Source organism: Myotis brandtii, unplaced genomic scaffold, assembly GCF_000412655.1.
Source record: "Myotis brandtii unplaced genomic scaffold, ASM41265v1 scaffold155, whole genome shotgun sequence".
In the NCBI taxonomy this organism is placed as follows: domain Eukaryota; kingdom Metazoa; phylum Chordata; class Mammalia; order Chiroptera; family Vespertilionidae; genus Myotis; species Myotis brandtii.
Window position 1 is genome coordinate 2,367,059 of NW_005355621.1, and position 20,960 is coordinate 2,388,018.

General features: G+C 41.3%; 1 protein-coding gene across 1 annotated transcript in view; it reads left to right on the forward strand.

Annotated features, from left to right (window-relative positions):
- The window catches only part of ALDH1L2 (aldehyde dehydrogenase 1 family, member L2), a 45,599-nt gene extending 29,385 nt beyond the window's left edge, over window positions 1–16,214 (forward strand). The window contains 6 exon segments of the mRNA XM_014535998.1: window positions 1,810–2,003; window positions 2,826–2,924; window positions 5,934–6,099; window positions 8,173–8,278; window positions 11,338–11,537; window positions 15,328–16,214. Coding sequence (XP_014391484.1) covers window positions 1,810–2,003; window positions 2,826–2,924; window positions 5,934–6,099; window positions 8,173–8,278; window positions 11,338–11,537; window positions 15,328–15,383 — 821 coding nt within the window. The 3' untranslated portion in view covers window positions 15,384–16,214.
- The last annotated feature ends 4,746 nt before the right edge of the window (window positions 16,215–20,960 follow it).

The window sequence follows — 20,960 nt, forward strand, 5'->3', positions numbered from 1 at the left end:
TTTGCTTCTTGGAATAGGGTGCTTTGGGAGGAAGAAAAATCACATCAGATTTAGAAGAGAAATCTACTTATCACTGCAGGGCATTGACCTGTGTGAGTATAATAAAATACCTTCCAAAGTGGAAAAGCCCACAGTCAATAAAACTAGAGCCATAGTGAAATTCTACACCCGACTGGCAGCTTTAACAATCCAGCACAAAATATTTTCTGTACTAGATCTGTGGCCCAAATTGTTTTTCGAGCATAAGTAAGAAACCAAAAAGACATATAAATGACCCAAATCTGGATGATTAATAAAATAAATTTCTAAAAAGCAGTAACATTGTTTTTTTAAAAAAATTACAAATAATCTCCTGGGCTAGTGTGGCTTGGTTGCTTGAGTATCATCTTATGCTGGCTCCATTCTGGGTCAGGGCACATACCCAGGTTATGGGTTTGATCCCCGGTCCCTGGTCGAGGTGTATGCAGGAGGAAACCACTTGATGTTCCTCTTTCACATTGATATTTCTCTCTCTCCCTCTCCCTCTCCCTTCTTCTTTCTCTAACAAAAATCAATAAAAACATATTTTTAAAAATTAAAAATAAAATTTTCAAATAACCTGCCCAGCCAGTGTAGCTCAGTGGTTGAGTATCGACCTAGGAACCAGGAGGTCACTGTTCAATTCCTGGTCAGGGCACATGCCCGGGGTTGCGGGCTCGATCCCCTGTAGGGGGCGTGCAGGAGGCAGCCCGTTGATGATTTGCTCTCCTCCTCGATGTGCCCATCTCTCCCTTTCCATTCCTCTATCTGAAATCAATAAAAACATATTTTTAAAATTTTTCATTGCAATTAATCTAAATGTTAAAAATAAAGCAATGGTTAAAGGAAGTCAACATAACAGAATACTGTGCACTCATGTTCATGGAACATTTTAATAACAGTTAAAAAATTACAAATAATCTCCCGGGCTAGTGTGGCTCGGTTGCTTGAGTATCTTCTTACGCTGGCTCCATTCCGGGTCAGGGCACATACCCAGGTTGTGGGCTCGATCCCCAGTAGGGGGTGTGCAGGAGGCAGCCAGTTGATGATTTGCTCTCCTCCTCGATGTGTCCATCTCTCCCTTTCCATTCCTCTATCTGAAATCAATAAAAACATATTTTTAAAATTTTTCATTGCAATTAATCTAAATGTTAAAAATAAAGCAATGGTTAAAGGAAGTCAACATAACAGAATACTGTGCACTCATGTTCATGGAACATTTTAATAACAGTGAGAAGTGTTGTTAAAATGGTAAATGGAAAGGAAAATAAGCTATAAATTGTATATATTGGGTGATTCCCAACTATGTTAAATAAGGCAAAGGCTATGGTTGGGCACAGACCAGAAAAAACTATATCAAAATGGTTAAAAAAAAAAGTAATTGAGCCATGGAATTGATTTCTTTCCCTTCTTTCTGCATTTCTTTAAAATTTAAAAATGTTTTAAATAGTACTTCTGCAAGAAAGGGAAAATAAATAATTTACTTCGAAAAAATCTATATTTATATATATTTTTTCCAATGCTCCAGTAATCTGGTTTGAGGCTAAATTCCTTGCCAGGCCTTTATGTAACCAAAATTAGTATACCTAAATAATCTGAATTTACCTATAAGGATCGCTAGTCATTTTCCACAGAATTTAAAACAAAAAGTTCATTATGGAAAATTTCTCATATATTCAAAGCACATGAATAGGATAATGAACTTCCATGTGCTCACCACCCAGCTTCAACAATTATCACCATTCAACCATTCATGCTTTGTCTTTGCATAAGTTTCTGAATGTTTCTGAGGCTCAATTATGTTTTCCATGTCAAGTGGTAATTTATGGTGGAAGGAGAGAGAGAGAGAGAGACACTAAATGCTCATTTCCCATTTATTTTTCTCTAGTGCTGCGAGCAACTTAAAGAAAGTTTCTCTTGAACTTGGTGGCAAATCCCCACTTATAATATTCAATGACTGTGAAATTGACAAAGCCGTGCGAATGGTAAGAGTGGGTCAAATCCAACTAAATAAGTGCCTATTTCTAAAACACATTTCACCTCATTGCTTATCAGAAATCTTTTTTTTCAAGTATATAATTTGTATTTATTTACAATACCCTATAAAAATCTAAATTTAGAAACTTTAATCTTTATTAATTAGAACCAAACAAAAAAGCACAGAGAAGAAGTACTAGTCAAGTATTCACTTGATCGGTGGTGAAGTGGAAAGGCAGGAGAGGTGCCCAGCGGAAATAAGTCATTTGGTAATGGCAGAGGGAAGCTAGTAATGTCACTGGGAAGCTCACCAGAAATCTAAAGTGAGATCTAGCCTTGTCTAGTCATTGTAGAAACTATCCTCTTTATGCTTAGATTTTGGAACACTCAGAACACTTTATTTTTAAAATAATGTCTTTATAATTTGTCTCATTAAGGTGTTCTTAAAACATTCATGACTTATACAAACTAATGTAGAGATCTCAAAAGCAAAATCTGACATACAGGCATTCCATTTAAATTTATAATCTAGACTTTCTTGCAACACAAAATCTGTTCCTTAGTGGTATGTTCTTTCTTTTACACACTTTTTTGTTAAGTGCTCATGGACCAAAGGAGGGGAAGGAGAAACAAAACCCCAAAAGGCAGGCTGGATCGAAGCGGGGTATCTTCAGCAGCGCTCACCGCCCCCTAGGCCAAGGAGTTATGTTTGTCTGTGACCTCTCTGTTGTCTGCTGCCTTTCATAGCATATATTCTCAGTACACGCAATACTATTACAACCCCGACTTCCCAAATAATGTTAACAATCTTTTCTCCTCTGCTGCCCAAGGGCATGGGAGCGGTATTTTTCAACAAAGGAGAGAACTGTATTGCAGCTGGGCGCTTGTTTGTGGAAGAATCCATCCACGATGAATTTGTGACAAGAGTGGTAAGGCGCCTTTAAGTTGGCTCCATGAGTCGGACAGAAATTGCTTAAACTCAAAAAGTATTTCTGAGACTTAGTGACTTTTTAGGTGTGACAATAGTACTGTGCTTATATAGTTTTAAAAAACAATTCAGTCCTTATCTTTTCGAGCCACTTTGTGACATATTTATAGGTTCAATTATATAATGTCTAGACTTTGCTTCCCTCCTGCTCCCCAGGAGGGGAGGAAGTGAGGGGTGGAATAAATTGGCCATGAATTGGTAATTGTTGAAGTTGGGTGATGGGTACATGGAGTTTTATTATATTATTTGTCTGCTTTTATATGTGTTTATAATTTTTCATAGTAAAAAGTTATAGGTCTGTATAAACAAAACCCTTAAGAGCTGTTATTACCTATACCTGGCTCTGCATTTATAGTCTATTAGAACCATGACACTTGAGATTTTTATAAACCCCTAAATTAACTATGAGAGATACACTGTTCAATCCTTACAAATCCTCAGTTCACAGTTAACAGGATAAATACCATATCCTTCATCAAGACAGACGAAAGAGAGAGAAAGGTCAATAGATAGACAGATGCCCACTATTGATTGGTCATGATTCTGTAAATATAGACTAAAAGTCATTTATAGAACTATTAAGATGAATTCTGTGACTAAAATAAACTCTAAACTAAACTACATTATATTATTACTAGAGGCCCGGTGCACAAATTTCCTGCACTTGGCGGGGGGGGGGGGGGTCCCTCAGCCCGGCCTGTGCCCTCTCACAGTCCAGGAATCCTCAGGGGATGTCTGACTGCTAGCTTAGGCCTACTCCCTGCGAAGATCAGACCTAAGCTGGCAGTCAGACATCCTTAGCGCTGCCTCGGAGGTGGGAGAGGCTCCCGCCACCGCCACTGTGCTCTCCAGCCGTGAGCCTGGCTTCTGGCTGAGCGCCACTCCCCCTGTGGGAGCGCACTGACCACCAGGGGCAGCTCCTGCGTTGAGCGTCTGCTCCCTGGTGGTCAGTGCGCATCATAGCAACCGTTCATTCCACCATCGGGCCGAAACTGGCTCCCGACATCCCCCGAGGGGTCCCAGATTGCGAGAGAGCTCAGGCCAGGCCGAGGGACCCCACCGGTGCACGATCGGGGCTGGGGAGGGATGCAGGTGGTTGGCCAGCTGAGGAGGGACTGTGGGAGGGCTCCAGGGTGTGTCCGGCCCGTCTCATTCAGTCCTGATCGGCTAGACCCCAGCAGCAAGTTAACCTACTGGTCAGAGCATCTGCCCCCTGGTGGTCAGTGCACAACATAGCAAGTGGTTGAGCAGCCTTAGCATATCATTACTGGATGACCAGACACTTAGCATATTAAGCTTTTATTGTATAGGATGATGGTAATAGTAATCATAAATCTGTTTTATATTTGAAAAACCAGCACCCAGCTTTTTTTTTCCCAGAGCCAATTCCCTGACCCCACCCCCAAGAGGCAAACATTCTTTCTTTATGAGAGTAGAAAACAAGGAAGTCAGATGGAGAGACACGTTGTGGGCAGTGGCTGCCTCCTAAATATCCCTGCAATGCAATTTTGTGCCTCAGGAAAATAGTTATAGTACCACGTCATGGGTTTTCACAACTATAACTTGTTGAAATTTCAAATTCTGAGACCAGAAATGTTAAGGATTTACTATATCAATCCATCAACACACACGTTTTATACACATGCAATTTATATTCATTCATTCATTCATTCATTCACTCACTCACTCATTCAACAGGTATCTTTTTGAGCACTTCCTGAGGGATTATTGCCAGGTCTAAATTCTAATTCATGGGCCTGTGGGGTCCCAGTTACTCCCATTCTTTCTTCCTACTAGAATTGAACTTAACATTAGAAAATGCAGAAATAGATTACGAAAATTGAGATGTACAAGAAGTGATTACAAAGACATGCCAGTGATGAACATCGTTCAATGAAGATGGTTTTTCATCGGAACAGTCTAGCAATTCCTCTGGCATGGCCGTGCCGTGAGAATTTCACAAGGCCAGTCTGCCACACTTGGGGAGAGAAAAAGAGATAACAATGTGGCCATTTGGAAATTCTTTTGTCAGGAAGAGTGTAAGCACACTGCATTTTTTAAAAAAAATATGTTTTTATTGATTTCAGAGAGAGAAAGGGAAAGGAAGAGTTAGAAACATCAATGATGAGAATCATAGATGGGCTGCCTCCCCCACACCCACTACTGGGGATTGAGTCTGCAACCTGGGCATGTGCCCTGACCGGGAATCAAACTGTGACCTCCTTGTTCAGTGGTCAAAAAAAAGCGCACGTACAGTGCGATTGAAACTTCGTGGCCCATGTGCAGAAGTCGGTATTTTGTGGAAGAGCCACATTCAAGGGGCCAAAGAGCTGCATGTGGCTCGCGAGCCGCAGTTTGCCGACCACTGTACCTAGTTCATGGGTCGATGCTCAACCACTGAGTCAGGCTGGCCAGCTGGCTGTAAGCACACTGTACTAATAAAAATTCCAAAACATCAGATTTACTGTTTTAATGGATTAACATTCAGGATAATTTTTTTATTGCTGATGCTATTACAGATGTCCCCCCATTTCCCTCCCCCATCCTTTGCCCACTTCCACCCAGCCTCTGCTCCCCCCTCCCTCTCCCCCCAATCTTTATCACTCTGTTGTCTGTGTCCCTGAGTTATGTATATATGTTCTCAGGATCATTTTAAAATAGTATTTGTAGCTACGTTCTGTTAAAACTCAGTAGTTAAGAGCTTAACAAAACTATCGTATTTGGTGGTTGTGCGCCCTTGGGCAAGTCACTTAACCTCTCTAAGCCTCAGTTTCTTCAGCTGTAAGATGGAAATAATAAATACCCATTTCTAATGCTGCTTTGAAGACGAAATGACGACAAATCTTTTAACAGCTTAGTACAAGACCCGCCACGTGGTAGGAGCTCAGTCAAGGGTACCCATTATTATTATTAACAGTCCATTGTGTTTTGTGAACTGGGTGACATACAGGTGGAAGAAATTAAAAAGATGAAAATTGGTGATCCGCTTGACAGATCTACTGATCACGGGCCCCAGAATCATAAAGCGCATCTGGAAAAGCTTCTTCAATACTGTGAAGCAGGAGTGAAAGAGGGGGCCACCCTGGTGTACGGGGGAAGACAAGTTCCAAGGCCAGGTAAGATCACCTCCGAAGTTCACAGAGATGGGAACAGCTTTTATAGCAACACCAGCTTGCCTCAAAAGTCAGAAGAGTTAATTTTTAGCTCCTGCTTGGCCACTTATACGCTGTGGCACCTTGGACAATACAGGTTTTCTGAACCTCCCGTGTAAAATGGGATGAAACGTGCATATCCTGCTATATGAGGCTATGAAAATCCGCTCATGAAATAGATGTGATGGGCCCTTAGCTGTACAGTAAGCAAGGGTAGTGGGCATCTGTGTTGCTCAAGAGCTGCTGATCTTTCTTCCTGACACTGTGAGATGTCACCTTAGCCAGCAGAGCCTGGGAACGAGTCATTCCTCTTGTCTGAAGCAGGACTTGTTACTGAAACACACAAATGGCTCACTGTTATGACACCCAAAAGGAGAAAAAGACAAACAACTGCAAAAACTCGTTTTTTACTCCTGTAGGTAGATTGTGTGCCAGCATCCTACTCTGAAAATTGGCAATTAAAAGGGAAAAAATTCAACATTTATCATGTGTTTCCTGTATGAACTGAATTTCTGGATAACTGAGTAGGTGATAAAGGAGACTTTTTTATTTTTGCAAAAGGATCCCTGCTAAATAATCTAGAAAAATATAATAGAATTAAAAAATTTACCATCCTGGCTGGTGTATTTCAGTGATTAGAGCATCCTCCCCTCCTCCACCCAACCCCCCCCCCCAATCCCCTTATGTACCCCTGCACTGAAGGGTCGCAGGTTCAATTCCCAATCAAGGGCACTTACCTGGGTTGCAGGTTCAATCCCTGGTCCCAGTCAGGGTGAGTGCAGGAGGCAACCAATTGATGTGTCTCTCACATCAATGTTTCTCTCTCTCTCTCTTTCCCTCTCTCCCTCTCCCTCTCTCCCTCTCTCTTTCCCTCTCTCCCTCTCTCTCTCTCCCTCTCTCTTTCCCTTTTTTTCTCCCTCCCTTCCAGTCTCTCTACAAATCAATAGAAAAAATATTCTCAGTGAGGATTAACAAAAATCAATCCATCAGTCACCAATTCGCACTCCCTAATTGAATGAAATAATTGATTCAGGCAATGATCATCAGAGAGGCTAAAGTTATTAGGTAAAAGGTTGATGGGGACCTGAGCATTTGTAAGATACCAAAGTATCACCCCCAAGCTCGCTTGCCAGCAGAAGGAAAAAAGCACAACTTTGTAATGGAGGGGCCAGGTTGTCACCACTTAGAACCACTGGTCAATCTTAGCAGCAGGGAGAGCTGGGCGACTGGATACGCTGTGTCTCCTATAAGATGCAATGGGCAACACCACCTGTAAAGTATTCTTGCCCAAAACATTTAACCTGAACCTGACCATGCCTGTAGGTCAAATTTTCCATTTACGAGAAATACAGGGGCTGGAAGAACAAATTAAATACCATCCCAAGGAAGCAATGACAAATCTAAAATGCAAGGTATTCTATAGAACAAGTGACTTGGTCTGTTTAACACATCAATGGCATGAAAAATAAGGGGCAGGGATAAAGGGGAAACATTCTAGATTAAAGGACACAAGAGCTCTAATAACCTAATACAATGTGCAGAATTTATTTAAATCCTGAATTCAACAGGTCAACTGGAACAAGATCTTTCCAGACAATCAGAAACTGAAGTGTAAATTATGAATAAGAAATTAGCATAAACTTGTTAGGTATGATAATGTATTGCGCAGTATGCAAGAAAATGTCCTTATTTTTTAGATTTGTACTGAAATACTTGGAGGTCAAAGTTGTAATCTCTGGAATTTCCTCTAAGATATTTCAGCAAGTAAAAAGTGAATCAAATACAGCAAATATAAATAAATAATTATTTTACTATTCATGATACTATATTGTCTATTTGTACATATGTTTGAAATGTTTGTAATAAAAGCATTATAAATATAAGAACCTAGGAATGCTAATGCCAAATAGGAAAATGAAAGTTTTCTTTTTTTGACTGACCCAGAGGGAAGAAAAAGATGTGTAATGTAATTAAATAAGAACTGTTCATTGAAGATTAGCCTATAATTGACGTTCTTTTCCTCTGTTTTTCAAATAGGCTTTTTTATGGAACCGACTGTGTTCACAGATGTGGAAGACCACATGTACCTGGCCAAAGAGGAATCCTTTGGGCCTATTATGGTCATTTCTAAATTCCAAAATGGGTATGTTCTCCGGGCACAATTTAACGAGTTTTGACTACATACGTTGTGGGATTTTTATTATTATTATTCTGCCATTGAGCTATATACAGAGCATAAAAATCAATGAACATGTAATTCTCTACTATAAGAATAGTTGACTTAAATATTGAGAAGAGAGTGCTAACTAATGATTGAAATATACTTTTGCTTCCTAAATTAATGCTGACATAGGACTTTAGCTGACTAAATTTTCGTTTTTGTACAGTTGACACTTGAAATGTCTCTGGAACAAGGTAAATTACTGAAAATAACAGAACCAGTTTCCACATTTACATTCCTAGGGAAGGCAGCATCTGTGAAATCTGATTTTGTCCAAAAAGGACTGCTGCCTTCCTAGGGGATTATGGCCCCAAAAGCCCAATACTTAGCTTCTTATAGAAATAGCCACAATCACCATGTAATCAAATGTAAATGATATCCTGATGTGTTAGAGCACATGAAATTTTCCAAAGTGTTCAGCATATCAGAGAAGGCTGTACAGTAACTGAGCTCCTATAAGAATGTTTAGTACCACAGACTCATGATATACGCCACAAAATTCTTCTGAATTCTAACTTTAGATTTCCTTCAACCCATGATAAGGTGGAAAGAAGCAGAATATAAAGTTCAGACGAACTTCTTGGTCTTTAATAGACATTGTAAAAGACTTTGAGGGACACTAAGCTATAGTGAGTAAACTTTGACAAACTGATTCAAGGATGCCATTACCTTCCTTTCGTTATAAGTTCCCCCACAGATAGGCCTTGTGTTAAACATGCAGATAGAGGAAGCCATGTTTTGGGGACATAGACCTAGATAAGTCGCAGTTCTTGTCCTCAAGGAGCTTACCATCTAATGGGAGACAGACCAGGATATGAGCAATTAATCACAGAAGGCCAAGGGCAGGATTGTACAGTGGGCAGCAGCTGTCCTGTGGCCCCACACCTGTCTACCTCTGTCGGCTTGGGCCAGTTATTTAATCAGTCTGTGCCTCAGTTTCTTTACTTGCAAAATTGGGCTATTAATAGTATCTAACTTTTGGGGTCATTCTAAAGATTAAATAAGTGAAGTGTTTGCTATTGGTGTATTGCCACTGTTATGCTTGTTATTATTCTAGACCAGCGGTTCTCAACCTGTGGGTCATGACCCCTTTGGGGGCCGAACAACCCTTTCACAGGGGTCACCTAAGACCATCGGAAAACACTTATATAATTACATATTGTTTTTGTAATTAATCACTATGCTTTAATTATGTTCAATTTGTAACAATGAAAATACATCCTGCATATCAGATATTTACATTACGATTCATAACAGTAGCAAAATTGCAGTTATGAAGTAGCAACGAAAATAATTTTATGGTTGGGGGTCACCACAACATGAGGAACTGTATTAAAGGGTCACAGCATTAGGAAGGTTGAGAACCACTGTTCTGGACGTAAGCAAGACATACTATAAAATTATGTCATCTCAACCGTCCGCACAAGCAATGGCATAAAGCCGTAGTCCAGTTTATAGATATGTGGGTCCCTACCATGCACAATGCATGAAGGACTGTGAGAGAGTTAGCGGAGCCTCAGAGCACGCCAAGTTAGGTTCCAAATCTCTCCTGTGAGTTTAAACTTCCATGTAGTCAAGATGACCGTTGAAAATACCTTCAGCAGGCTCCACATTCAAGCCTTTGCTGTCTCTTAAAAAAGCCAGCACAACTAATTTCCCCTCCAGTTTTGGAACAGATTCTGTTTCTTTGCCGGAGCACCAGATGAAATACTTGGCTTGCGTCTACTGATCATATTGTAGAGAATTTGTGCCTTTCTAAGCATTAGGATGACACTCAGAAAGGTGAGATACGCCGTGGCAGGCATGTCGGAAGTGAGTACATACTGAGACAAATGGCCAGGAAATCAGAAGATCGATGTAAGGGATTATTTTACTCTCCTTTTGTTGAATTAACACAGTAACTGAATTTCCTCTCATTTGCTGATGCAACATCACGGTGTAAAGAGGAACAAGATGTTATCCCTGCCCTCTGGGAGCTTCCAGTCTGGTTAGGAGGTGAACCAGAAGTACACGAAGAGCTCATTCAAAATCCTGAGTTGGAGGAACATGTGTTCCCTGGAGAGAGAGAGAGAAAGAGAGACAGAGAGGGAGAAGGATCCAACTTGCAACATTCTGGTATATGGGATGATGCTCCAACTAACTGGCCAGGGCATTATAGCCGATTTTTATTGAGCATTTACTAAGTTCCAGGCACTGTTAGCTCATTTAATCCTCACAACAACAAGACAGGTGCTATTATTATTATTTCCATTTTCACAAGAATAAACGAAAGCATGGGAAGAGGAAGTCACTGGTCCAGGGTCCCCCAGGCAGTCTGGATGCAGAGCCCTCCCATTGAGTTCCTACCGTCTAGGCCTCGATGTTGGCAAGGGTGGGCACTGGGAGGCTTCAGGGTGAGACACTGAATGAGCCTGGAGCTGCGTGTGTAAAATCTGAAGCGATGGAGGGAAGTAGGGGTCACTCTGAGAACATATCTAGAAGTGGGAATCAAGGGAGAGGAGAGGGAATGAATAGGCATAAAGGAGAACCAATTAAGAAAATTGAAAAGATGACTTTAGCCTGGCTGGTGTGGTTCACCTGCATTGACCTATGAATCAGGAGGTCATGGTTCAATTCCCAGTCAGGTACATGCCTGGGTTGTGGGCTTGATCCCCAGTGTGGGGCGTGCAGGAGGCAGCCTATCAATGCTTCTCTTTCATCATTGATGTTTCTATCTCTCCCTCCCTCTCCCTTCCTCTCTGAAAAGATCAGATTTTAAATGGTGCCGTATGACATGGATGAAACTGTTAATACTGGAGTTGTAATATTTCACTGGGTTTTCTTTTGGTATAAGCCTGGATAGTTTCATTTATAAAAATGTAAGCAGGTAAGCAATCACGTGTTCCTGTTTCTAGCATGGAGGGGGAAATGTTAGAACACAAATGGGAGTGCTGTGCCCTACACTTAATGAAGTTTTATGTCTTCCTAAAAACATCTCGTAGGGACATCGATGGAGTGTTGCTGCGAGCAAATAATACAGAGTACGGTTTGGCTTCGGGGGTTTTCACAAGAGACATAAACAAAGCGATGTACATTAGTGAGAAACTTGAAGCGGGGACCGTGTTTATTAACACTTACAACAAGACGGACGTGGCAGCCCCCTTCGGCGGAGTTAAACAATCTGGCTTTGGAAAAGACTTAGGTACGCTGTGCTCTTCTCCTGTGCGTTCCTGTGTTTCCACATCCAGTCTGCTTTGTGCTTCATGCCACACCCACGTACTGTGCGTTTTGTGGTGGTTGTTAATCCTCACCTGAGGATACGTTTCCATTGATGTTTAGAGAGAATGAAAGGAAGGGGGAGAGACAGAGGGAGGGAAAACATCAATGTGAGAGAGACACTGGGGTTGGGGATTGAGCATTCAGCCAACATACTAGTACATGCCCTTGACCAGAATTGAATCCGGGACCCTTCAACCAAACCGGCTAGAGCCCCATGTACTGTTTCAAAGGGCATTCTGGCTTTACAGGGCACTAAGTTGTTTGTTTGTTTGTTTTATTAATCCTCACCCAAGGATATTTTTCCCATTGATTTTTTAGAGAGTGGCAGGGAGGGCGAGGGGCAGAGAGAGGAAAACACCAATGTGAGAGAGACACACCCATTGGTTATCTCCCACATGCACCCTGACCTTGGCTGGGGCTTGAGCCTGCAACCAAGGTTCGTGTCCTTGACCAGAATCAAACCCAGGACCCTTCAGTCGGCAGGCCAATGCTCTAGCCACTGAGCCAAACCGGCTAGGGCCGTGGTCGGCAAACTGCGGCTCTTGAGCCACATGCGGCTCTTTGGCCCCTTGAGTGTGGCTCTTCCTAAGCCTTAGGAATACCTTAATTAAGTTAATAACAATGTACCTACCTATATAGTTTAAGTTTAAAAAATTTGGCTCTCAAAAGAAATTTCAGTCGTTGTCCTGTTGATATTTGGCTCTGTTGACTAATGAGTTTGACGACCACTGGGCTAGGGCAACTACGAATGTTTGAAAATATTAAACATTCTTTTGAACATATAAAAAAGTACACAAATAGTGTGGGAAAGTGTTTCCTTTTAAAAGAAGAGTAACAATGAAAGGAAAAAGAACCTCTGACAATATCTTTTAACTAAGATAGGTTCATTTTTGTTTTTTTGTTTTTTACTTGACCTTCAGCATGAATTTGGTTTAGTGTTCATGGGAACCAAGACAGGAAAAATGGATACAGGGCAATAACCAGCTATCTCCGAGAATAAATCCTGTCTCTGAGTTGCTTGGCAAGTTTTCAGGGTCAACACTGCAACCGGCAGGGTTTTCTGGGGGTCTGGGAACTTGGATTTGGAGTTTGTAGAAAGCCCAAAATGAAACTCATTATGGGCAGTGACACATTTAAGTAGCAGCTTACTTTGAACACTAAACCAGGCCCTGTTTTAACTGCTTTACCTGCATGACCACAAGCAATCTCACAATAGCTCTGGGAGACAGGTACCATTTATTATCTTTATTTAATGGATGAGGAAAATAGGGGCTCAGAGAGGTTGGGTAACTTGCTCAAAGTCACACAGCCAGCCACTGGCAGAGAATTCAAAGCCAAGCAATCTGGCTATGGGGCCCATGTTCTTCCTCCCCACAGTCAATCTATATGTTATTTCAAAAACTGAAATATTTGTGATTTACTGAAATTATAGTCCACTAATATAAGTTTGGTTAATTTGGGGTGTTTTTACACTTTTCTCTTGATGACTTTGGGCAATGTATTTGCAGCAATAAACGTAGCTCTCATTTTAAATGCCATTGAGGTAGAAAGTCTTTTTTTCTTCTTCTTCATGTTATTAATCCAACTTTCATCCCTGCATCCAAAACACAGTGGGCAATTTTCTTAGAGAAAATACTATTTTAAAGCAAGGAAACTGTGTCCACTTGACTTTGGATAGAGTATAATGGCCCAGCTTCAGGTCTCTGTTTTATGATAAAACAGCAGAATTTGCCCAATAGTTTCTTCCTCTCCCAATTTAAAACTCCCTTAGCCCGGTGGTTCCCAGTGGCACATTGGATTAGAATCACCAGGGAGCCTTAAAAAATACAAAGATGCTGATGTAATTGCTCTGGGGTGTGACCTGGATCAGGAGTTTTAAAAGCTCCCCGGGGTGATACTAATGTAAGGTTACAACCCTTGTTTTAGCTCAACTGACAGAATCACACACTCATTAGCTTCGCCTGTGGCACTCATGCCCTTTCACTGCTAGAAGTTGATGGTTGTCTAGCTCAGAGTAGGAACAGAGAGCAAGACCTATTTGTTTTTGCCTGGATATGGCTTTCTCTGTTCCCAAGATGCTATATAAATCAGGAAAACTGCATTTTCCTTATCTTTAAAATATGATTCGTACTGAAGACTGTAGGCAATCGTAACATAATGGCAAGTATTGGTGGATCCAAACGTATGTAAACATAGAAAAGATACAGTAAAAACATGGTTATAAGAGATAAAAAACGGTTCACCTGTACAGGGCACCTACCATGAATGGAGCTTGCAGGACTGGCAGTTGCTCCGGGTGACTCAGTGAGTGAGTGGTGAGTGATTTTTAGGGCCTCAGGCATCACTGTGCACCACTGTAGACTTCGCAAACACTGTACACCTAGGCTACACTAAATGTATAAAACAACACAAGATTAAAGCAAGCAAGAGAAAAAAGGATGAAGTCAAGAGACACAGTATGTGCTAAGTGAAATAAGTCAGTCAGAGAAAGACAAATACCATATGATTTACTTATATGTGGAATCTAAAGACAGGGTACATAGACAAACAACAGAAACAGGCTCATAGCCCTAGCCAGTTTGGCTCAGTGAATAGAGCGTCGGCCTGCGAACTGAAAGGTCCCGGGTTCAATTCCGGTCAAGGGCACATGCCGGGGTTGTGGGCTTGATCCCCAGTGGAGGACTTGCAGGAGGCAGCCGATCCATGATTCTCTCTCATCATGGATGTTTCTATCTCTCTCTCCCTCTTCCTTCCTCTCTGAAATCAATAGAAATATATATTTTTTAAAAACCCCCATAAATGTGTAAAAAAAAAAAAAAAAGGAAACAGGCTCATAGATACAGAGACCAGACTGATGGCTGTCAGAGTGGGGGGAGGGGGGGAGACGAGGGACTAGGTGAAAAAGGTGAAGGGATTGAGAAGTACAGATTGGTAGTTACAAAATAGTCATGGGCATGTAAAGTACAAAAAAACAGAATATCTATAATAATAAAAGTGTAATATGCAAATCGACCCAAGGGCAGAACAGCAGAACGATTGTCCAAACGATCACACTACGACACGCACTGGTGCCAGGCCAGCCAAGGCGGGTGCGATGTGATTGGTCAGGGGGCCCCACCATCACCCCACAATCACCCCACAGAAGGAGGCCCATGCTACCTGGCCAGCAGTGCTGCGGCGGGGCCTCCCTCTGCAGGGCGATCGATGGGCGGGCGGTACTTCAAGAGGGCCCAGGCTGGGCTGAGGGACACCCCCCCCTCCCCAGTGCATGAATTTTGTGCACTGAGCTCCTAGTAGTCAATAATATTGCAATAACTATGTACAGTGCCAGGTGGGTACTGGAAATATTGGGAGGGGGAACACTTTGTAAAGTGTATGATTGTCTAACCACTATGCTGTACATCTGAAACTAATACAGAATATTAAACGTAAACTGTAATTGAAAAAAATTTTTAATTAAAAAAAAACTTTTTTTAAAGAGAGAGAGAGACAGTAAACTCAATGATGGGACCTAGACCATTTTTAATTGAATGAGAAGCTGTAGTTTCACAGAATCATCAGGTGATTCACATGAATTTTAATGTTTGAGAAAGACTGGTCTGGCCCACATTCTATTTGCTCAGTGACCTAGACACCCACACCTGTGTCCGAAAGTCTGGTGACATCACAGCCACCTATGAACACTGTCCACCAACAGTTTTTCTCTTTCCTAGGTGAGGAAGCGCTAAACGAATACCTCAAAACCAAGACGGTGACGCTGGAATATTAGAGCGATGCCACGACCAGGAAACCCTCGGCAGACAGCACCACTCCTCCATTCCCGACGTGCAGAAGAGGGCTGGCTGTGCCGAGGAAGGCGGTGTCAGCCACGAGCCAAAGAGTCACACGTGGACCATGAGACCCTCAGGCCACATGTCTGAGCATTACACCTATGCCTGAGCTATACACCTTCTATATCTTACTTTTTCATATTTTGAAATAAGATATATTTTTGTGCCTTTGATGTTCTATTTTTCAATCCCCTGTGATGGGTGATCAACCCACAAACAGTCCTTGAGTACCTACTGGGTACAAGGTACTATATTATGTCCTGAGGAGTATACAAAATTTAATGACATGACCTCTGACCCCAAATAGTTTAAATTCTAGTCAATAGCTTTTACTTTTTCAGGGATGGAGAACACTCAACCCGTCAGTAGCTTTTAAAGTAAATTTTACGATATGATATATAGGTGTGGGCAAAAGTAGGTTTACAATTATAATACAAATAAATAATACAATAATTAACAAATAACATTACTAGAATAACTGTTTCGCATAGTCACAACTGTAAACCTACTTTTACCCACCACTATTGTGTAAAGTACATAGCTTTTGGAGGCTGATCTTGGTCCATATCATACCATCTTACTAGCTATGTGACTTTGGGAAACTTATGCAACTTCTCTGAGCCTCGGTTCCCTTATCTGTGAAATGGGTATAGTAGTGCCTCCCTCAGGAGCTTTTTGACAGGGATTCAATGCAATACTATAAGTAAAGCACCTCACACTGTGCTTTGTCATGGTAAACACTCAATAAAAGTTAACTATTTCCACCATCATTATTTAATCAATATGTTGAGATATATTAAGTAGATGGATTAATTCATTTGCCTACAACCCTTTTCAGTAATCACTGGTTCCTGTACTCTTTCTCTCATCCAAGTCCTGACACGGTGCCCAATTCAGCAGCACTGGAAAATGCCACAGGTGAAAAATTACGATGACCCAGGGAAAGGGGGTGCTTTCCTTCCTGCAGCTCACCCATCCTTCAGAGGACATCTTGTTTTCCATTTTCTATTTACTGGTTATGCTGCTCGCTGGCTGTGTGATCTTGGGCAAGTTAGTTACCTATCTCACTCAGAGCCTAGGTTTGGAATCTATAAAATAGGTAAAGTCCCTGTCTCAGGGGTGTTGGAGGGATCCAATGGCATCATCCACATAATACACTTAACAAGGTGTTTGGGCCATAGTCTGTGCTCAAGAAGCAGGAATTATTACAACTCACACATGATTCATAGAATTCATTGCCTGTTGTCAGACAAAAATAAATAGGTAGGTAAACGATAACCATCCTTGTATGACTAGAAGATGGTCAGAGCAATTCACTTCTATTATTCCTCCTTTTAAAGTAAAATTTCGGCAATCTCGTTGGCTTTGAAGAAGCCCTTAGGGCAGTGATGGCGAACCTTTTGAGCTCGGCATGTCAGCATTTTGAAAAACCCTAACTTAACTCTGGTGCCGTGTCACATATAGACATTTTTTGATATTTGCAACCATAGTAAAACAAAGACTTATATTTTTGATATTTATTTTATATATTTAAATGCCATTTAACAAAGAAAAATCAACCAAAAAAATGAGTTCGCGTGTCATAGGTTCGCCATCACTGCCTTAGGGAATGGTTGTTACTATGAAGACTCTGGCAGCCTACAAACAGGGGGCTGTAGGAAATCAATAATCAGTAAGAAATAATAATAAAATCAAAGACGGAAAGCACTCAAAAGGAAGACTATCAGGTGATCCTGGCATGGCCAACAGAGCGAATCTTGTGTAAAAACACTTCTTATTACAGTGGGGCCTTGACTTACGAGTGTCCCGACTAACGAGTTTTTCGAGATATGAGCCGTCTCTCGGCCAATTTTTTGCTTTGAGTTGCGAGCTAAAATTTGGGTTACGAGCCAGCTTCAGATACCCCACCGCTAGTTGGCGCAGCGAACGTCACAGTGAACGCCACAACATCAGCCCAGCATCACGTGTCTCACTCATTCACTTTTTGATTTGACATACGAGTAATTTGAGTTACCAGCTCCACACGGAACGAATTAAACTCGTAAGTCAAGGCCCCACTGTATATGGTGGCTCATTTACCATCCGAGCTTGGCACAACTGAAGTTCTCAGTTGGAATGAATGTTCTCAGGGTTCATATTTGCATAAATGACAAAGGCCTTATTATAAAAGAACCACTTTTAAATGCAGTGTTTGAACTGCTTTCATATGATTTAAAATATCATGTTACCAAATATTTTCATGATAGATGAGATGGCAAACAAAAACATGCCCGTTCTTCTAGGCTATTTTTACCTTCTAATGTGACTCTCAGTAGCAGTGTTTTTAATTTTCTTGGGGCCATAAACTTCCTTGAGAATTTGATAAACATGGAACTGCTCTGTTTCATGTCTACTTCCCAAGTTCACTGCACACACATAATTCTGCAAATGTCCTCACAGGATTCCAGACCTCCCGAAGCCCATGCTTGGGCCTCAGATTAAAAACTTCTTTTTTCACAGCAAGTTCTAAAGTTCTTACCGGCTGAATCTGTTGATCAGAATCAAAGGCTCCATGGAATTCATGAAATTACCAGTGACTATGAGTTGGAACCTAACGATCCACAGACTCCTGGGTGACTTAATTAACACACCGAGTAATTAAATTATCACTGTTCCTTCAGATCACTGATTCTTTTGCTAAAGGATAAAGCTGAGATCTGTTTGTCACCAAACTGGGGAGGTGTAGACACTTTAAGCAGTTGTACATTTCTTCTAATTCTCTTTCCCCAGGCCCTTGCGAAAGCCGCTCTCAAACAGCCTCCCTGGCCTTCCTACCCCCAACCTGGCCGAAGTCTCTCCTCTATGCTCCCACTTGTCTGGAACACAGTACTTACCACTTGTTGCTAAAATTATTTGCCTTCCTAACCAGATATGAACACCCTCTCCTCACTCCAGGATTGGCATTCTGTCAGTAAGAATAACAACAGCCTGGCCGGCGTGGCTCAGTGGTTGAGTGTCAACCTATGAACCAGGAGGTCAAGGTTTGATTCCCCATCAGGGCACATGCCCAGGTTGTAGACTTAATCCCCAGGAGGCAGCCAAACAATGATTCCCTCTCATTATTCTCGTTTCTATCTCTCCCTCTCCCTTCTTCTCTGAAATCAATAAAAATATTTTTTAAAATAATAATAACAATAACAACAACAATAATAATAATAATAAAACAGCTATCATCTATTGCTGGCCTCCTGTGTGTTAGGCCAATGTTGAGCACTTTTTAAATGTTATCTTACTTAATCTTCAAAATATGTGAAAAAGTGAATAAATTGAGGTGCTCTTCTTACTACCACTACCAAGCCACTTACTACCTCTACCACTACCAAGCCATCATCTTCTTTTATCTAACTTATTGCTGAGTTAGATAAAATTAGTCTTCCTGATTCCTCCCCATATGGTATTCTTCAGAGCATAAGTTAGATGGTATCACACCTTTGTTTAAAACTTCCAATGGCCTCCATTTTGCTTAGAATGAAGCCCTGTGTACTTTCATGGCTTATAACGTCCTGGCCACCACTGACCTCATCTCCTAACTACTTCCCTCTCATTCTGTCTAGCCACCCTGGTTGCCTTGATGTTCCTCAAACACACCAGGAACACTCCTGCCTCAGGGCCTTTGCGCTTACTGCTCCCTCTCCCCAGTTGTGTGCTGGTAAATATTTAACAAATGGCTCTCTAGTGGGGAGAATTCGTAGTATTTGCTCATTTCTGTGTATAAATGCTCTCATCAAGGCTGATTTCAAGCCATCAATTCGACTTCACTGAACACAAGTTTGGGAAGAGGTGCATGTAATCAGATCAAATGCAAGCCAGCGCCAGCAGGCCACTGCCTCTTCCTGAAACTCTCTCCCCACACACCACCTCCTGGCTGGCTGCCTTATTTTCTTTAGGTCTCTCCTCAAATATCACGTCAGGAGAGATACATTCCCTGACTACTCTTTCTAGCACCTATGTACCTACATTCATACCTCATCAGCCCTGTCATTCTTTATTCTCCTCATCCTGTTATTTTCATAACATTTATCATAACCTGATTTATTTATCACCAATCTCCCCCGATTAGAATGTAAGCTTCATGAGCAGGTGCTTCTTTTGTTCAATGCTGCATCTCTAGTGCCTACTATGTAGGAGAAGCTCAATAAATATTTGCTTTCAAATGAAAGAGGTTAAGTAACCTGCCCAAATCACATAGCTATTAAGTGGCAGAGCAGGCACTTAAGCAATGAAGCTGGTGGTCTTAACCAAGCTGATGTAGCTTTTATTGCCAATGCCTAAAAAAGGGCCTGGGTAGTGAAGGGTAGGCCCATTCAATGTCCTACTAAAAAACTAACCCAGCCGGCGTGGCTCAGTGGTTGAGCATCAATCAACCAATGAACCAGAAGGTCATAGTTCGATTCCCGGTCAGGGCATGTGCCCAGGTTGCAGGCTCATTCCCCAGTAGGAGACAGCTGATCAATGATTCTCTCTCATCATTGATGTTTCTATCTCTCTCTCCCTCTCCCTTCCTCTCTGAAATCAATAAAAATATATTTAAGAAAATAAACTAGCCCTAGTTGGTTTGGCTCAGTGGATAGAGCATCGGCCTATGGACTGAATAGTCCTGGGTTCGATTCTGGTCAAGGGCATATGCCTGGATTGCATGCTCGATCCCCAGTAGGGGACATGCAAAAAGCAGCCTATCAATGATTCTCTCTCATCATTGATGTTTCTATCTCTCTCTCCCTCTCCCTTCCTCTCTGAAATCAATAAAAATATATTTAAAATAAAAAACTAAGCTAAAAATCTAAGCAGAATGGACATTATCTGCAAGAACTTTTGTGGAAATAGGTAGAGACAGGGTGAGGAACCAAATTTGGTTCCCCCATACCACCCCTCCAAGAAAATAATAGCTATTGAGGGAAACCTGGACCAGAATATCATCAGCCATGAGACATTATGGATAGGGTGGATTATTACTACTTTGCAAATAATACCCAAGTGGATTTTTAAATAATTAAGTAATACTGAATTATGTAAAAATATGTAAAGCAGGAAGGTAAGACTCACCATAAACTCGCCACACAGAAATAACCAGGTATCACTTGAGATTTTCCAGACTTTTTCTTAGGCATATACTGTTTTACAGAATCAATATAAGTGTACATGACTTTGTTGCCTGCTTTTTCAATTAACCATCTGTAAGCATCTTTCTATACCAATAAATGTTCCTCAGCATGTTTAGTGGCTTTATCTTACTAATTTGTAAGAGCCTTGTTTATACTAATGCTCTCTATTGTTGAATATTTAGGTTTGCTTTTTGCTATTTTAAACATCACAATAACTCTTATATAGAAATTTGTGAACAAAGCCATACTTATTTAATTGGATATATTCCTAGGAGTGGAATTCCTGAGTCAAAGGATGTAGGAATCTTTAATTTTACCAAGTTTCCCCAAAGTTTTTGCTCCCATTATGTATTATTCCTAGAGCATACATTTACT